General features: G+C 44.2%; 2 protein-coding genes across 2 annotated transcripts; one reads left to right on the top strand and one right to left on the bottom strand.

Moving 5' to 3' along the window:
• Positions 1–857: 857 nt before the first annotated feature.
• On the top strand, positions 858–3851 carry LOC124651840. The gene is made up of 3 exons (XM_047190870.1): positions 858–876; positions 1530–2454; positions 2955–3851. The coding sequence occupies exons 2-3, from the start codon at positions 1550–1552 to the stop codon at positions 3448–3450; spliced, it is 1401 nt and encodes a 466-aa protein (XP_047046826.1). The 5' UTR covers positions 858–876; positions 1530–1549; the 3' UTR covers positions 3451–3851.
• Positions 3852–4637: 786 nt separating this feature from the next.
• LOC124656763 (THO complex subunit 6) lies at positions 4638–9659 on the bottom strand. Its single transcript, XM_047195449.1, has 12 exons — positions 9399–9659; positions 9217–9323; positions 9024–9100; positions 8452–8497; positions 8270–8330; positions 8073–8126; positions 7827–7907; positions 7692–7731; positions 7296–7402; positions 7069–7179; positions 5067–5183; positions 4638–4962 (listed from the first exon to the last, which is right to left on the bottom strand). The coding sequence occupies exons 1-12, from the start codon at positions 9657–9659 to the stop codon at positions 4867–4869; spliced, it is 1158 nt and encodes a 385-aa protein (XP_047051405.1). The 3' UTR covers positions 4638–4866.
• Positions 9660–14679: the final 5020 nt, after the last annotated feature.

The raw sequence follows: 14679 nt of genomic DNA, 5'->3' as shown, positions 1-14679 counted from the left end.
CAGCGACCGTTTGCGTCGCCCCGCTGGAGATGTCCTTAGTGCTTGAATACCATCTGTAAAACCTATAGGTTTGGGTGGCGGAGTGAGTCACAAACTCACAACTGCACAAGTACGTACACCTAGCTTGAAGTGGAAGGTGCGGTGGCGGCGTCAGCAGGGCGCAGGTGTCCCCACGCCGACCCTGCCCAACCCAGACGTCGTCCAGCCCCCACAGTACTCCCCAAAAAAGGCCGGCAAATAAAAAAAAACTCGGTCGTGAGCGAGACACATATGGATAGGATTCCCGAGATTCCCATCGGAGAAGCCACGAGACGGCAGGGATCCTTCCGTTCCTCGCCCCGAAAAGTAGACCAAAAATACTGAATAAAACCCCGGCACAAAATGAGCTGACACGGAACCGAAATTCCTGGTCAGAGACGGGGGGAGAAGAACAGGAGCAAAAATCCAATCCTCCGGCGCTGTCATCAGCCAAGGTAAAGAGAAGAATTCTTTTATTTTAGCAGTAATTAAAATTAAAATATCTGTGTGTTTGATTGTTCCCCTTGCTTTGCTTTCACGTCATTCTCCCAGAGCGAGTAGAGTAGCCAAGCAAGCGAGACAGCTCCCGCCGCGATCCCCTGCAGTTCCGCTCGGTCTCCCCTCTCGCTCGTCATTTATTAGGGGTTCGGTTCTTGGTTTGAGTCGCATACCAAGCTAGCTAGTAGATCGCTGTGAGGAAGCTCGTCGCCGGAGGTCCGATCAGGGACGGTGGGGGAGGAGCTCTTCGCCGTCGTAGTCGCTGCCGCTCAAGTCTCGTCCTCCAAGAACCTGGCTTGAATCTTGTTGATCTTATTTACAGGGGTGCTCGCTCGTCCCAGCTACTTCTTGCTGATCTAGGTGAGTTGACGGGGGTTATGTTCGCCTGGCAGTTTTGTTGGATCTCGCGTATGATTCTTCATGCAATTATTTTTGTTTCTGATCGACTGTTAAAAAAGAATCCGGGCGCGCTGTTCCTGTGTATCTTCTGTATCAGATCCATTCGCCATGATTTGTCGGTCGTGTCGGTTGGTTAATACCGTGACCTTCTTTTACTTTCATCCAAAGTTACCCCACTGGAGGAATCAGTAATGTTTTGCTTTCTTCTTGGCTATGGACATTTTCTGTGCTTCAACGCTGCTTGCTTTGGGGAAACATCCATATACTACAGCTTAGCACTATATTCTATTTGTGGCGTCTTAATTATTTTGACACAAGCAATTCTCGTTGGGGCGTTTGTAAATGGTTTACATCGTAAGTTCAAGTTGACAATGGCGTGATCATGTTTATGGATTATGCATGCTTTCTGGCTCTCAGCTTATGTGGAGTAAATTATTTTCACACCAAGTAATTCTCGATGGATGTTTTAAATGGTTTACGTCAACTGATAAATATCTAACAACTATGTTAATGTTTGTTAGTTATGTTGCGTTATGGCCCTCAACTCATTGATACCATCTCCACTTTATGTAATTTATAGACCTAATGCTGATGAGCAACTACCTGATGTGCAGCCTCTTGACATGCAAGGGTGATGGCCGCGGCTGAAGCGAGAGCTGCCTGGCAACGGGCTGGGAACCGCTGCTTATTTCAGGAGGACGCAAAGAGAGCTCCGAAACTGGCCTGCTGTCCGCAGTCAGTGCAACAGCAGGAAACAAACAGTGGGAACCCCACGAATCCGCAAGAATGCCATATCCCAAATTTTATGCATTTAAACTGGAACCCGATGAACTCCAATCAGCCGATAGATACGTGGTTTCTTCAGTTGCAGCCCAACTTCGGGTGCCAGAAGGCGCTTGCCGGTGAACAACTGAACTATATGGGTGGGGAGGTCCTTGCGAAGAAAGCGGACAGTTTCTCGCCCGTGTCTACGCTCGAGGACATCGATGCGAAGAAGAACGAGTATCCTTTTGAGCCGCCGTGGATGGTTTCGACAGCTTTTATGAAGCAGACGTCTGAAACAGCTTCTGAAGAGTTCAAGACTGTTTCCGGGAGTCTCAAGTGCAGAGGAAGTTCCATCAACTTCCTTCATGAGGATAAAGAGTTTATGGAGTTCAAAACTTTCGATCCTTTGTTCCCGAAGAAACCACAAAAGGCACGCTATGAGATGGACGCACCTTGGGAACAAGACAGGAAGTCTCATCCGTGGTGGCAAGTAGCTGATGAGGATGGGTTGGCTTCGCTTGTTGCGGAGAGAGCAATGCAGCACATTGAGAACAACGATCTTCCGAAACCCACTCAGACAGTCCGTGTTCATGGGGCGAAATTGAACAGCCATGAAACCAAGGATGGCTGTGGGAATTCGTTCTCTTCTGGTAATGAGTCGCAACCTGAACTATACGACACCATAATGTGCAGCTATAGCATTTCAAGCACCAATGAGACAGACTCATCTGATGGTGGACCTTGGCAACGATCTCAGAAAAACAATTTACCTGGGTATGTGATTTTCCCTTATAAGTTTCATAACCATGAAAAATACAAAAAAGGGGGCCTCCTTTGTAGATTTGCACAAATACATGTTTTATTTTGTTGTATGTAATATTTCATTACAAAGGATTCTTTATAGCTCTATCAACTGCATATTAACTCTACCTCAGTTTGGCTGAACATGAAAAAGCAGGCTGTTAATTCCAGTCTCTCTATATTTATGTAAATGGCTGTCAGTCCTTTGTACCTCATCGCAGTCAGTTAAAACTTGTTTTGACAGCTCTTGCAAAATAAGTTTATTTTCGATTAAGGTAAAATGCACCTGATCAGAAGTTGAATATTTATTTTACATCAATTTAAGTTCAAAGTAATATGGCATCATGTCCATTGACGCCCGTATTATGCCTCTTTATGTATGTTCTTTATTTTTGTGTAACTCTTGGATGGATTTTTGCTTTATCGAATCTTTTTGATTTCTGTCCATTGACATGATTACATTTGATATGCAGGGGTGCACAAGATTCATACAGTAGTGATGACCATGCACCAAGCAGCAAGCCAACATATCAGAATCAGAAAGCCGCTGAGAGGGCCCAGCTATTGGACGCTCTTCGTCATTCACAGACACGGGCTAGGGAAGCCGAGATGGCTGCCAAGAATGCTCACGATGAGAAAGACCATGTCATCAAGCTATTGTTTCGTCAGGCCTCGCATCTCTTTGCGTGTAAGCAATGGCTGAAAATGCTGCAGCTGGAAAACATATGCCTCCAGCTCAGGCTCAAAGAGAACCAGATAGCAGCTATGTTCCCGGAACTTCCCTGGGGGATGATGAAGGAGAAGGCAACGCCAGAAGAAGAACGGAAGGACAGATCAAGGAAGAAAGGCAGGAGGCAGAAAAAGGAAGGTGGATTCCGCAAAGCCATCATGTTCGCGGTTGGTGTCGGCATTGTCGGCGCCGGATTGCTTCTCGGCTGGACTCTCGGGTGGCTGCTGCCCAGGTTGTAAGTTCATCTACTAGTTTGTGGTTCCACGAATAGGTGGTAGGTAAAGCTCCAGCTATGTGCTTCATGAAGTGGGAGAGTGGAATGATTGAATTCTTCGAACCGCTCATGCAAGCATGATGATTTGGAGGCCTTGCCGATGATATCTCTACACGCCTTCGTGTATATATAGGAAGGATTTAGTGTACATACTGCCAGAATAGTGTATTTCTGGTGCACCTGCAGGTTCCATGGGTACTGGGTTGAATATGTGAATATTGTGCATATGGGTCATGTGGCGGTGGAACTTCAAAATCAGTCGACTTCAACAATGTGTAAACCTGTACTGTAAGCATGTTTTTTTTTAGATTGTGTGTACTGTAAGTATGTAACTTGGTTCTTTTCTTAATGTAAGAACAGTTGTATAAGCTTGATATTCTTTTACATAATGTATATTATAAGTTTGTAACTTGGTTCTTTTCTTAATGTAAGAATAACTATATTACCAAGCTTGATGTGTTTGTAGATAATGTATGCTGTAACCCTTTAAGTATGTAGCTTGGTTCTTTTCATATTGTAAGAATAATTGTATTACTAAGCTTGATGTATGTTTAGATAATGTATACTATAACTCTGTAAGTATGAAACTTGGTCATTTTCGTAATGTAAGAATAGTTGTATTGTCCAGCTTGGGTTTTACAAACTGATTGCGGGTTGGTTAGCAACGTGTGAGAGTTAATATCAGCTTTGTGTTTGATCAACAGATCACATTTTAATATTGCGCTGGTTCCAACTGTTAATCGAAGTCTGGTTCCATCTAAAAAAAAAAAACTGATCACAATTTGGAACTACATTTCACCCCCCAAAAAAATGATAAGGTTGTTGCAGAAAGAAAAACAAGAACCTACAAGTGTAGCACATACATACGACAAGTGGATTTTTCAATATGAAATTTGCAAGTTCTGGTAATATATTTTATGGAATTTCAGGCGTGTATAGCATGATAACATAGATGTGCTCCTGTATAGCAAGTCTATTTCTTTTCATATTTTTTAAAAGGAAAACAGTAATCAGAGCCCAGACTATAAAATACAACTAGGGTGATGTGATTGTACAACCAAGTGGCGCAAGATCACTTTCTGAACAAAGTCTAGGGAATTGGCACTTTGGCAGTAGAGTTGCAGGAGTAACTCTTTCTAGTACTCCAATGACAAATTTCAAAGTTGACATATGGGAACATATCAAGATGGATTGTATCAGGAGAATAGCTACAACAATGAACAAGGACAAATACTAAAGAATTAAATCCTTGTCATGAAAGCATTCGGCACAGATTGAACTGAAACTAGAATAACAACAGGGAAGAAAATACAGTTAGCACACTGCGCACACAAATGCATTGATTTGCACATTGATGTGTGATCATTGTTTGGATAATTGACTACTTCTCTAGGCCCCGGCAACGAAATGCGCAGAGATGGCTCCCAAATCCGGAGATGACGTCCACCAGACCTCCATGCCCCGCAATAGCAGCTATCTGAACGTTGTGGGTAGCAGGTGAGAACAGAGCCCTGAAAATTGGGGGATAACGCAAATCCAAGTGGTCTCAAATGAGGACGGAAAAGAGACAGATATACATACCCCAGATGAATGCATGGAGATGGAAAATGCCGATGGAGGGGCACACTTTATTTGCGAAAGAACAGCCCCGTTGATAGTAAAACGGGAGAGTGCATGTTCAGCACCAACTGCTAAAATCTGAATGGATGCAAAAGTTTGCACAGAAAAAGGGTTAGCATGCTACTGGAAGCACAAGAGCTGAGATACATATGACTTTGATATTCATCCTACCCCATCTCCCTTCTTTACAATAATAATCCAGTAAACTCTCTAACTAAAAGAGAATGTGGAAAATATGGTATTTCCCAGAGGAATGATGAATATTTTATCTCTATTCAGACCGAATTGTCATCTTTTTAGGGGTGGGCATATTAACCGAGAACCGATCTACTGAACCGAAAGAACCTGGACCGAAGTTGAATAGACCGAAACCGAAAAAAACTGTACTGAAATTGGTCCCCAGCTATAGAAAACCAAATTAAGTTCAGGAGAATCGGTTTTGATTGTCGGTTACCCGTATGGACCGAATACACCGAGTAGTTTGTATGTGGCCCAAAATCTGTGGAGTACGCAGCTCAGTTATGTACGTTCTGGAATATATTGGCCCACCTACGTAAGTTCCTAAGGCCACTCACGCTAGGTTAGTCGCACAATAATTCAGGCCCCATACGAGAAGATTCCGGTCGTCTCCCTCATCTAGCTGCCTCCTTTAACCCTATCCGCTCCTTTCACCTATGATGTCCAGTCCAGCGGCCGGCAGTGATGGTCCTGTCCAAAGTCCCGCGGCGAGGCTCCGGGAGCTAGCGCTGGGGGACATCTCCTCTCTATCTCTCTCTCACTCCCCATGCTCTGTTTCTTTTATTTGCCACTCAGTGGCCAGTGTGGCTGCGCTTCGGCCAGCGATTGCACAGGGTGACTGTGACTTCCCAAGAGGACTTGCAGCGATTCGCGCTGATAAAACTACATCGGTTCTATTCGGTCAAAACCAAGCACCGTACGAAATTCATGTGCACCGAATCCTCGGTTAGCCATTTTAACATTAACCGATCGGTTAGTGTTTTTGTGAAACCGAAAATTTGCATAATCCGAAGTACCGAACTGATCGGTTCGGGGGAACCGAATGCCCAGGCCTAATCTTTTATACTTATTTCAGATTCTCTCATCAGGAAACATCTCAAAATATATTTTGGCGGACCACAGACTGCAAAGCATGAACAACCCAGCCTTCTTATTGCATACTTTCAGCAACATATGTATGCTGGATCTTGAGAGGAGATCCACTCAAAATTTACAGACCTACACAATTATATGTATACAACTCTTGTTGTTCTTTGTATGGCAGCCAACCAGAGGCTAGTGATGAATCAGGCACTAGTGGGAACTATCGTTCTCCTTAACCACATGAAACGCATGGAGATGGTTGCAGTAATTGGACAGTCAGTGTTTAGTTTGTTGTAGCCAAGTGCTTGCTGAACTCGCTAAAGACAGGTCTGATATGCATAAGTATTATTTCATCTTCATCTTTAAACCAATGATGAACCATTTGTATCAATGGGCGTCAAATAATCTTGCCAATTTGCTAGACATTAGTGGTCATTTCGTGTCCATCTCCAAACTAAAGATGAGCTATCTCTAACAATGAGCTTTGATTAACTTTACCAGTACTAGACACTCGTTTAATGGCCATTTGAATCATGAGTTACACTGAATAATTTTATAAACAACAAGGAAGGTCTGGTGAACAATTTCACCAAAATATATTCAGTTAAGTTTAATTACTATGGGTTTTACTATCCTACCTATATTTGAGTTCTGGAAAAACAAGAAGTGGTCTTTTATGAAAACTCATAACTATGAGCATTGTAAAAAATGTTTTACTATCCAACTTTATCCTAACCTAGCCAGCTACCTAACTAAGGTCTTAGTTGGATAGGCTTCAAAATGAGTTTAACAATTTATAATTTATAGATCCAAACAAACCATTAGGTAGGATGCAAATGAAGATAAATGGATGAGCACTTACTTGATTTTTGTCAAACAACAGATCTTGAACAGGGGCCCCACAATTCGCATTAAAGATGCACTCATTTGAAAGAAGACTCCAGACCGATATACCACTGGAAGTACCACAGGCCTGGAAATAGTACAACAAAGAAAATAACAATAGGTAAGATGCATGATGTATACCAAAACGCCTAGCTACAACAAACAGAATACTTAGTAACTGTATGATCTAGGTGTGGGTGATACCAGCCAGCTTTCACTTGCATCAATGGCAATGCAACCGACCCATGAGCCCTCAAATTTATTGTTCTGCACTGGATGTATCGTCTGTGTACACTTCCCACTTCTGCAATCTGGAAAGCATGATAATAGATTTTTCTTAGAGAATTGTAGCCTTTAAAAGCCTGCTAAAGTTGAGGCTGCATGATAAAGTTTGTAGACATGTTGCATCCTAGTCTTATGATCAGAGAAGTAGAAATAGCAGGAACAGAGGTTGCTATAGCTTGGTGAGTGCCTTTTCTTTGTATGAAGTAGAAAGGGAGATACTACTTCCATATCACTAGGAACTGAAAGAGCACGAATAAGCCATATTCCCACCAAAGACAAATACAAACACTTCCTTGAATTGGGAGTACCGCTTACCCCAGATACGGGCTGTACCATCCTCTGATCCTGTTACCACCTGAAAAAAACAAACGTCTATCCAGTAAAAATCTACAAAAAAAAAAGTCTGGCAGGTGCAAAATAATCTTATATTACAGTAAATAATGATCTAACCTGATGGTTTGCCTCACGAACTGCGATGCTGTGCAAATAGTCAGTATGCCCCTTAAAGGTCATTTTACACTTACCACTTTCCTGAGACAAGCAGACAAAATCAAAATTACCCTCAGATGGCCTCCTCCTCACGCAGTCACATTGAACATTAATTTAGTGGAAAATTGTGACGCAGATGTTGTTTAGGCAGAAGCATATTTCCTTTCGATCAGATACATCATATTTTTACCTCAAGAAAATACATACCACATCCCAGCAATAAGCACATGCATCACCCGCTGCTGCGAAAATAGATCCATCCTGTTGGAAAGAAGCATGGAGAAGACAATCATAACCCCTCAAAAGAATAAGAAATCGAGCATTCTACGATAAGAATGAAAACAGCCTGCACATAAGAGGCTATTTTGTTTCTTGTATTCTTCGTAAAGTGAAAAAGTATTCACCTGTTTGCTTATTGCAATGGCATTATTTTCCGGTATTGGAGAGCGTGCACCCCAAGGGCCTCTGGAAAATTGACAGAATCATATATCAAAACATGGAGGCCGTGAGAAATAAAGCATTCCTCAGGAACAAATTCCATACGAAAAGATTTGTAAGATCTGCATGTCTTAGTACAGAATCTTACTCATGCTGAGGGTTAACCAAGTCAAGCACTGGTTCAACATGATCCCCTGGGGAGAAAAGCAAATGTAACATATTATGAGAAAGAGAAAATAAGTGATCTACCTATTAATAAATAACCATTAGATTTTTCTTAGGTAGCTTATGCACACAGGTGCCTGTTTCACTATGCACTCATACTAATATAATTGACTCAACTGATTGACAAATTATCAACCTTTTCATCAGTGCAGGCCACAAGGGATAATATTAACATAAATGATCTGCAAAGAACTTCCGGTTTCATGGAAGAAAGTGAGCAAATTTATCGAGCACTTTGATAATTGTTGATTTTAGGATTTCTATTCCAAATTATGCTCTAATAAAATAGCATGGATTTACCCTCTTTTATATTCAACTGTTGTAAATCAGCTATATAAGCCCATATACAAAGCTGAATGTGAAAAGATTGGCACCTTTGCTAGCAAAACAATGTAGCTTTTCCCCCTCTTAAACTGAAAATGCATCTACCTAAGAACCCCTAGCTTAGCACAAGTCCAACAAATCTAGCAAACCAAGCCACGAACGGGAGCTCACCTTGCAGATAGAGTGGCACAAGGCAGCTCTGCATCTCGTGCCATCTCCAACCCCGAATGCGGCCGTCATCCCCGCAGCTGTCAAAAACAATGAATCACGTTGCAAACTCCCCTTCTTGAGAGCACTCTTCACCGCCAATCCCACGGCATCAACAGAAGAAAAAGAAAACTGGTCAGAAAGAAGAAGCATTTACCTGAAGAGCAACGGCTGATGCGGATCGTTGTAGAACTTGACGTCGTACGCGGGGCCGCTGTGCGCCTGGACTATGCAGACGGGGTCGACGAGCGCCGCAGCAACCGGCTGGATCGAATAGAAGGGGAATTGAGTACTTCTTATTACATGCGTGGAAAGGAATAGGGCGGGGGTAGAGGAGACCTGGGGAGAGGCGTGGTTGGGGGCGGAGGCGGCGATGCAGGAAGAGAGGGAGAAGGAGGCGAGGGAGCCGTCGCTGGAGGCGGCGGCGAGGAGGACGTCGGGGTCGGAGTCGTCCGGCTGGTCGAAGAAGACGGCGCGGAAGAGGGTGCGGCAGGAGAGGTCGCGCTCCCGCAGGATGCCGCGCCGGTACGCCGCCTCGTCCCACTCGCGCGCGTCCGTTCCCGGCTTCGCCTGCGCCGCCGCCGCCGCCGTCGCCGCCATCTTCTCGCGAGTTTTGCTGCTGCTGTTTCTGCTTCCGGAGTGAAGTATGGTACGGAGGTCGGGAAGACGGTGCTGGGCCACCGTTGGGCTGGGCCTTCTTCATTGCGCAATTTATGTCCCCGACAGGCGAGGGAGCGGAAACCTATTCATCGCTTCGCAGCGGGGCGTATTAACGCACGTACGCGTCCGGCAGCTCGCGGGCCGCGGCCCATGTAACTTCTCATTCCGGTTTTTTAGTTAACTTTCTAGTACGTTTTTCTCGGTTTTTTTCAGGTTCCCACTAGTACGGTCGGTTTTTCTTCGGGTCTTTCCTGTTTCTTCGGCTCTGGCGGTTTCTCCGGTTTTTATTTTCCTGATTTTTTCTTTTTTCTATTTCTTCCTTTCGGTTTTTAAACAAACTTCAAAGTTAAGCAAATTTTGATTATGAGCAAATTTTGAATATAAGCAATTTTCAAATTTAATTGTTTAAATTTTAAATATTTTTTATTTTGAACATTTTGAAATCTGTACATTTTTTGCTTGAATTCAGATTTTGTTCATACTTTTTTTGGATTCGAAATTTGCTCAAATTAAAAAAAATTCAGGTTTATTTTATTTTTAAAATTAAAATTTGAAAAATGGTTGGGAAACCGTGGAGGCTGGGACTCAAACTTGGGTAACCGCTGACGGTTATTTTAAACGACGGCTATTTTAACTATGTTATGCAGTGGCATTTATTTGTAAATAGTAGGAAGTGAGAAATCAAGAGAAATGTGACATTGCATATTTCACCTCATTAGTAAAGATTTGTTAAAACATCGCATGGCTAAAAACAAAAAAGTTTGACGCTTTTGCTTGAGATAACCAGGTTTGGCCACGTATCTTTGCTGCCAACATGGTTGTTTGCATTTAGTTATGACTTATTTCTGGTTACTAATTTACTTTTTTTTAGGACTACTACTGTGTAAAGACTACCTTGCTAAGGCCATGTTAAAAGCCCAATAAATGGCTCGTCATTGGCAAAGGATGAGGTCTGGCCCGAAAAGCCTAGGTTCTCGCAGGGCCGGCCCAAGGGGGGCGAGAGGGGCAGGCGCCCTGAGCCCCGGGAACCAAGGGGCCTCAAATCCCAGCTAGATATGTATATGTTGCGGCGGGCGGCAACGTCATTAGAGAAGGTCGGACCTCGGAGGAAAATTCTTTTCATAGTACGATTAACTCGAGGAACAAGACGAAGCGTTATGGTCTTATGGACTAAACCATATCTTGGGCCCTTTTCCCTTTATAGTTAGAAGATGTGCCTTATTAATTTAGCTAGCTTCGTTTTTCACCTCTAGTCAGGTGCAACCGTACAAGGGATTAAACGGTGTGCAGCCCATGGCTAGACCCACCGGTCCAAAAAAATCCAGCAAGGTGTTCTCACAAAAAATGCAACAAACTCAACGATTTTCCTGCTCAACAAAAAATGACTTATTTTCCTGCTCGGTAAAAAATGGCGCATTTTCTTTTTCATCGGGCGTTGATTTCTAATACTCCATATGTCCAGGACGAAGGAAGTAGTTCGCAAAGCTCAAATGAATAGGTATGAAACTAATTTTCTCTTCATATTGGGCATCGACAATCTTCGATTGTTTTCTGGACAAGAGCGGGAGATGACTAATTTATGTCCCTATGCTTGCCACAAATGCCACTTCGAGAGGTAAGATGCTAAGTTGCTGAGAGGAGAGTTCGCAAAATTCTTAGACATTGTGGCGAAAAGGTTCGTGCAGAATAAACATATATAAAATTAGAAGAAATATTTAATACAACCTGTATAAATCATTGGATATAAATATTCTTTTAAGTGTTCATTGTTATAATTTTGTACCCATGTATATATTACTATTTTTATCCTTATAACCACGATCGAGAAAGTTAAATTTTTTGATTAATAAGAAAGAAAATGAGTTGAGTAGCACAAATATATATATATATATATATATATATTGTTAATATATAATAATGGTTAAGAGTAAACATCTAAATTATTCGAACGCATAGTTCTTATAAATTATTTTAATAGATATACATTAACAATATATAAAAATTATTTTAATAGTTATATCATGGGCCCTTAATTGTAGTTTCGCCCCGGGCCCTCGAAACTTCAGGACCGGGCCTGGGTTCTCGTACTTCACGGTTCGCGCGCAGCTCATAACAGAGTCGAATCTTTGTCCGAATCCGAGTCCCATACTCAGTCCCGGCTATGCATCCACCCAGCCTATTTATACGCAGCGTCGGCGATCAGGCGAGACTATCCTGAAGCGGGCACGTATCGATCAAGCAATACGCCAGAAGATATGAATCAGCTGACGCTCGGATCGATGGCGATCGACAACAGCGGCGGGGACGGCGAGCCCCGTCCGGCGTCGGCGGGAGATGGAAAGCAACGAAAGACGGCCGAGCCGGGGGTGGTTGCCGCGAAACTGAAAAATTTTCGGCTGGAGGCGCCGCCTGACTACCTCTCGCTGTCTATCACGGCTGCCCCCTCCGCCAAGGCGTACCGACGGCGCAAATTGCCGGCGAAGGTGTCTCTGGCCAACGTGGACGCGCCGGCTGGCTACCTGTCGCTCTCGTTCACGCCCTTGGACCAACCCAAGCTGGGCGGTGGTGGCGACTCCGTCGTCACGGATGATGCCTCTTCGGTCCCGGCGACAGGTGGAGAGGAACAGGCGCTCGTGGTAGTGGAGGCCATGCAGCAAATCGCGGAGAAATGTCTGCCACCTAAGAAGCGGAGGCTCGCAGCGGCTGGTGTTTACCAAGAAACAACAGGAACAGTGCCGGCCAGCAGCTCACCGTGTCTCGCTTTAGCGATCGTGAACGACCACGGCGGCATCTCGCAATCCTCTACGCTTACCGGCGTCGTGGGCGACGGCGAGACACGTTCTCCGGCGACGACAATGGCCTCCGACCCCATCGATGCCGTCCCGCTGCAGGCGGTGTGCCTCCGTGGAGGTGTCTCGCGGCCGTTGAGGCTGAGCGGCGGCTCCCGAGAGACGACCAACCCCGCGGCGGCGCCACCACCGGAGCCAGCCTGGATACGCGAGACACTGGAACTCCCCGCGGGGCTGCCGCTCCGCTTCATCCTCGGCAAGCGCATCCAGCACTCGGACATTTCCACGCAGCAGAGCCGCTTCATGGTGCCGCGCGCCAACGCCAACAGCCGCCTCCTCCCGCTCCTCGATCCCAACGAGTGTCGCGCCGCCGGCCTGCACGTGGCCTGGGAGAGGCCGAAGCCACAGCCTTCCGGTGGCGAACACCACGGAGAGAAAACTAGGGTGCAGGGGAAGGATCACGGCGGACTCGTCGTACCCGTCATCATCAACCGCACCGGCCGCTGGATGAATGCTAAACTGACACGGTGGGATTCAACCGGCGGCACGGTGCTGAAATTCAGAGACTCGAAGAGCTTCGCCGACGAGAGTGGCCTCAGAAAGGACGACGTCATCCAAATATGGGCGTTCCGGAGGCACGGACGTCTTCATTTGGTGATCGCCAAGATCGACAGCGAGAGGACGGTGGCGGCGGCGCCAGCAGGGCAGCAAGTCGCCATATTGTAGTGTATGTTTAGTTTCTATTCTTTTTACACTTCACGGAAGAGATGCCTAGCAAAATTTGACATCTCGTGACCCAAGGTGATGCAAAATAGTCCTACGAATTTTCGTAAAAATGCATAAAAAAAAACATTGCGTATTAATGCATTGATAGAAAATAAAGTTATATGTCGTTCAAGAGAGGACTAACACCACGCCATACAAATCAACCCAAAAGCTAACTAGGGAAGAAGTTGGCAAAACCCCCTCGCTCCCGCGCTTGCCCACAATCTTTTCACGAAAAGGATGCGTAGCGAAATTTGAAATCTCGTGATAGAAGGATTTTGAAATGTTGCTACTCCATCATTCCCAAAATAGGATGACTATAATATTTTAATAAAGTCAAACTTCTCAAAGTTTGACCAATTACACGGAAACAATTTAACATTTATAATCTCAATCGACCCGAACGCTAACTAGGCGAGAAGTTGGCAAAAACCCCTCGCTCCCGCGCTTGCCCACAATCTTTTCACGGGAAGGATGAGTAGCGAAATTTGAGATCTCGTGATAGAAGGATTTTGAAATGTTGCTACTCCATCATTCCCAAAATAGGATGACTATAATATTTTGATAAAGTCAAACTTCTCAAAGTTTGACCAATTATACGGAAACAATTTAACATTTATAATCTCAATCAACCCGAACGCTAACTAGGGGAGAAGTTGGCAAAAGCCCCTCGCTCCCGCGCTTGCCCACAATCTTTTCACGGAAAGGATGCGTAGCAAAATTTGAGATTTCGTGATAGAAGGATTTTGAAATGTTGCTACTCCATCCTTCCCAAAATAGGATGACTATAATATTTTGATAAAGTCAAACTTCTCAAAGTTTGACCAATTATACGGAAACAATTTAACATTTATAATCTCAATTTATTATATTTAGAACCTTCATGAAATCTATTTTCATATTATGTTGATTTAAAATTGTAGATGTAGATGTTGATACTTTTTATATACTTTAAAAAGTTTGACTTTGACCAAATATTGTAGGCATCCTAATCTGAGGGAGTATGACAAAGCTAATGCTTGTTACCAGGGCGGTAACACAGGCAAGAAAGGTAATGAACGCTCTGAATCTAGGTGTTAGTATGATGTTCCTGGCTAGCTCAACGTGCAGCACCTGAAAGACTCACTGTGACCATTGTCACCCTTCCTCCATCGCAACTCGCAGCTTACGTCCCCTCCAGACCTGCACAACTCGAAGCCAAAACATAAGTGCGTCAATCATACACACACCGTGGTCATTAAGGTTTTCTGAAAGAAAAAATACTAGTTCCGGGCATGGAAAAACGGTAGAATAATACACTGACCTCGGGAGCGATGTCAATCATCTCAGTAAAACGAAATAATACACTGACCTGTTTGTTGAGGTACCGAATGGCGTCCTCAGATCCCTGCTGGGTCGCCATCGTG

Source organism: Lolium rigidum, chromosome 5 (assembly GCF_022539505.1).
Source record: "Lolium rigidum isolate FL_2022 chromosome 5, APGP_CSIRO_Lrig_0.1, whole genome shotgun sequence".
Lineage (NCBI taxonomy): Eukaryota > Viridiplantae > Streptophyta > Magnoliopsida > Poales > Poaceae > Lolium > Lolium rigidum.
The sequence above is the reverse complement of the archived record's forward strand: the minus strand, read 5'-3'. Positions and strand labels throughout refer to the sequence as shown.

What these genes read in the sequence shown, in the direction of transcription:
- LOC124656763 (XM_047195449.1), bottom strand. Translation starts at nt 9,659, where the DNA reads ATGGCGGCGACGGCGGCGGCGGCGGCGCAGGCGAAGCCGGGAACGGAC. An exon ending in CATCAGCCGTTGCTCTTCAG is followed by an intron (nt 9,101 to 9,216) that starts GTAAATGCTTCT and finishes TGTTTTTGACAG; the next exon opens with CTGCGGGGATGACGGCCGCA. An exon ending in TGGTACAGCCCGTATCTGGG is followed by an intron (nt 7,403 to 7,691) that starts GTAAGCGGTACT and finishes CATGCTTTCCAG; the next exon opens with ATTGCAGAAGTGGGAAGTGT.
- LOC124651840 (XM_047190870.1), top strand. Translation starts at nt 1,550, where the DNA reads ATGGCCGCGGCTGAAGCGAGAGCTGCCTGGCAACGGGCTGGGAACCGC. An exon ending in CAGAAAAACAATTTACCTGG is followed by an intron (nt 2,455 to 2,954) that starts GTATGTGATTTT and finishes TTTGATATGCAG; the next exon opens with GGGTGCACAAGATTCATACA.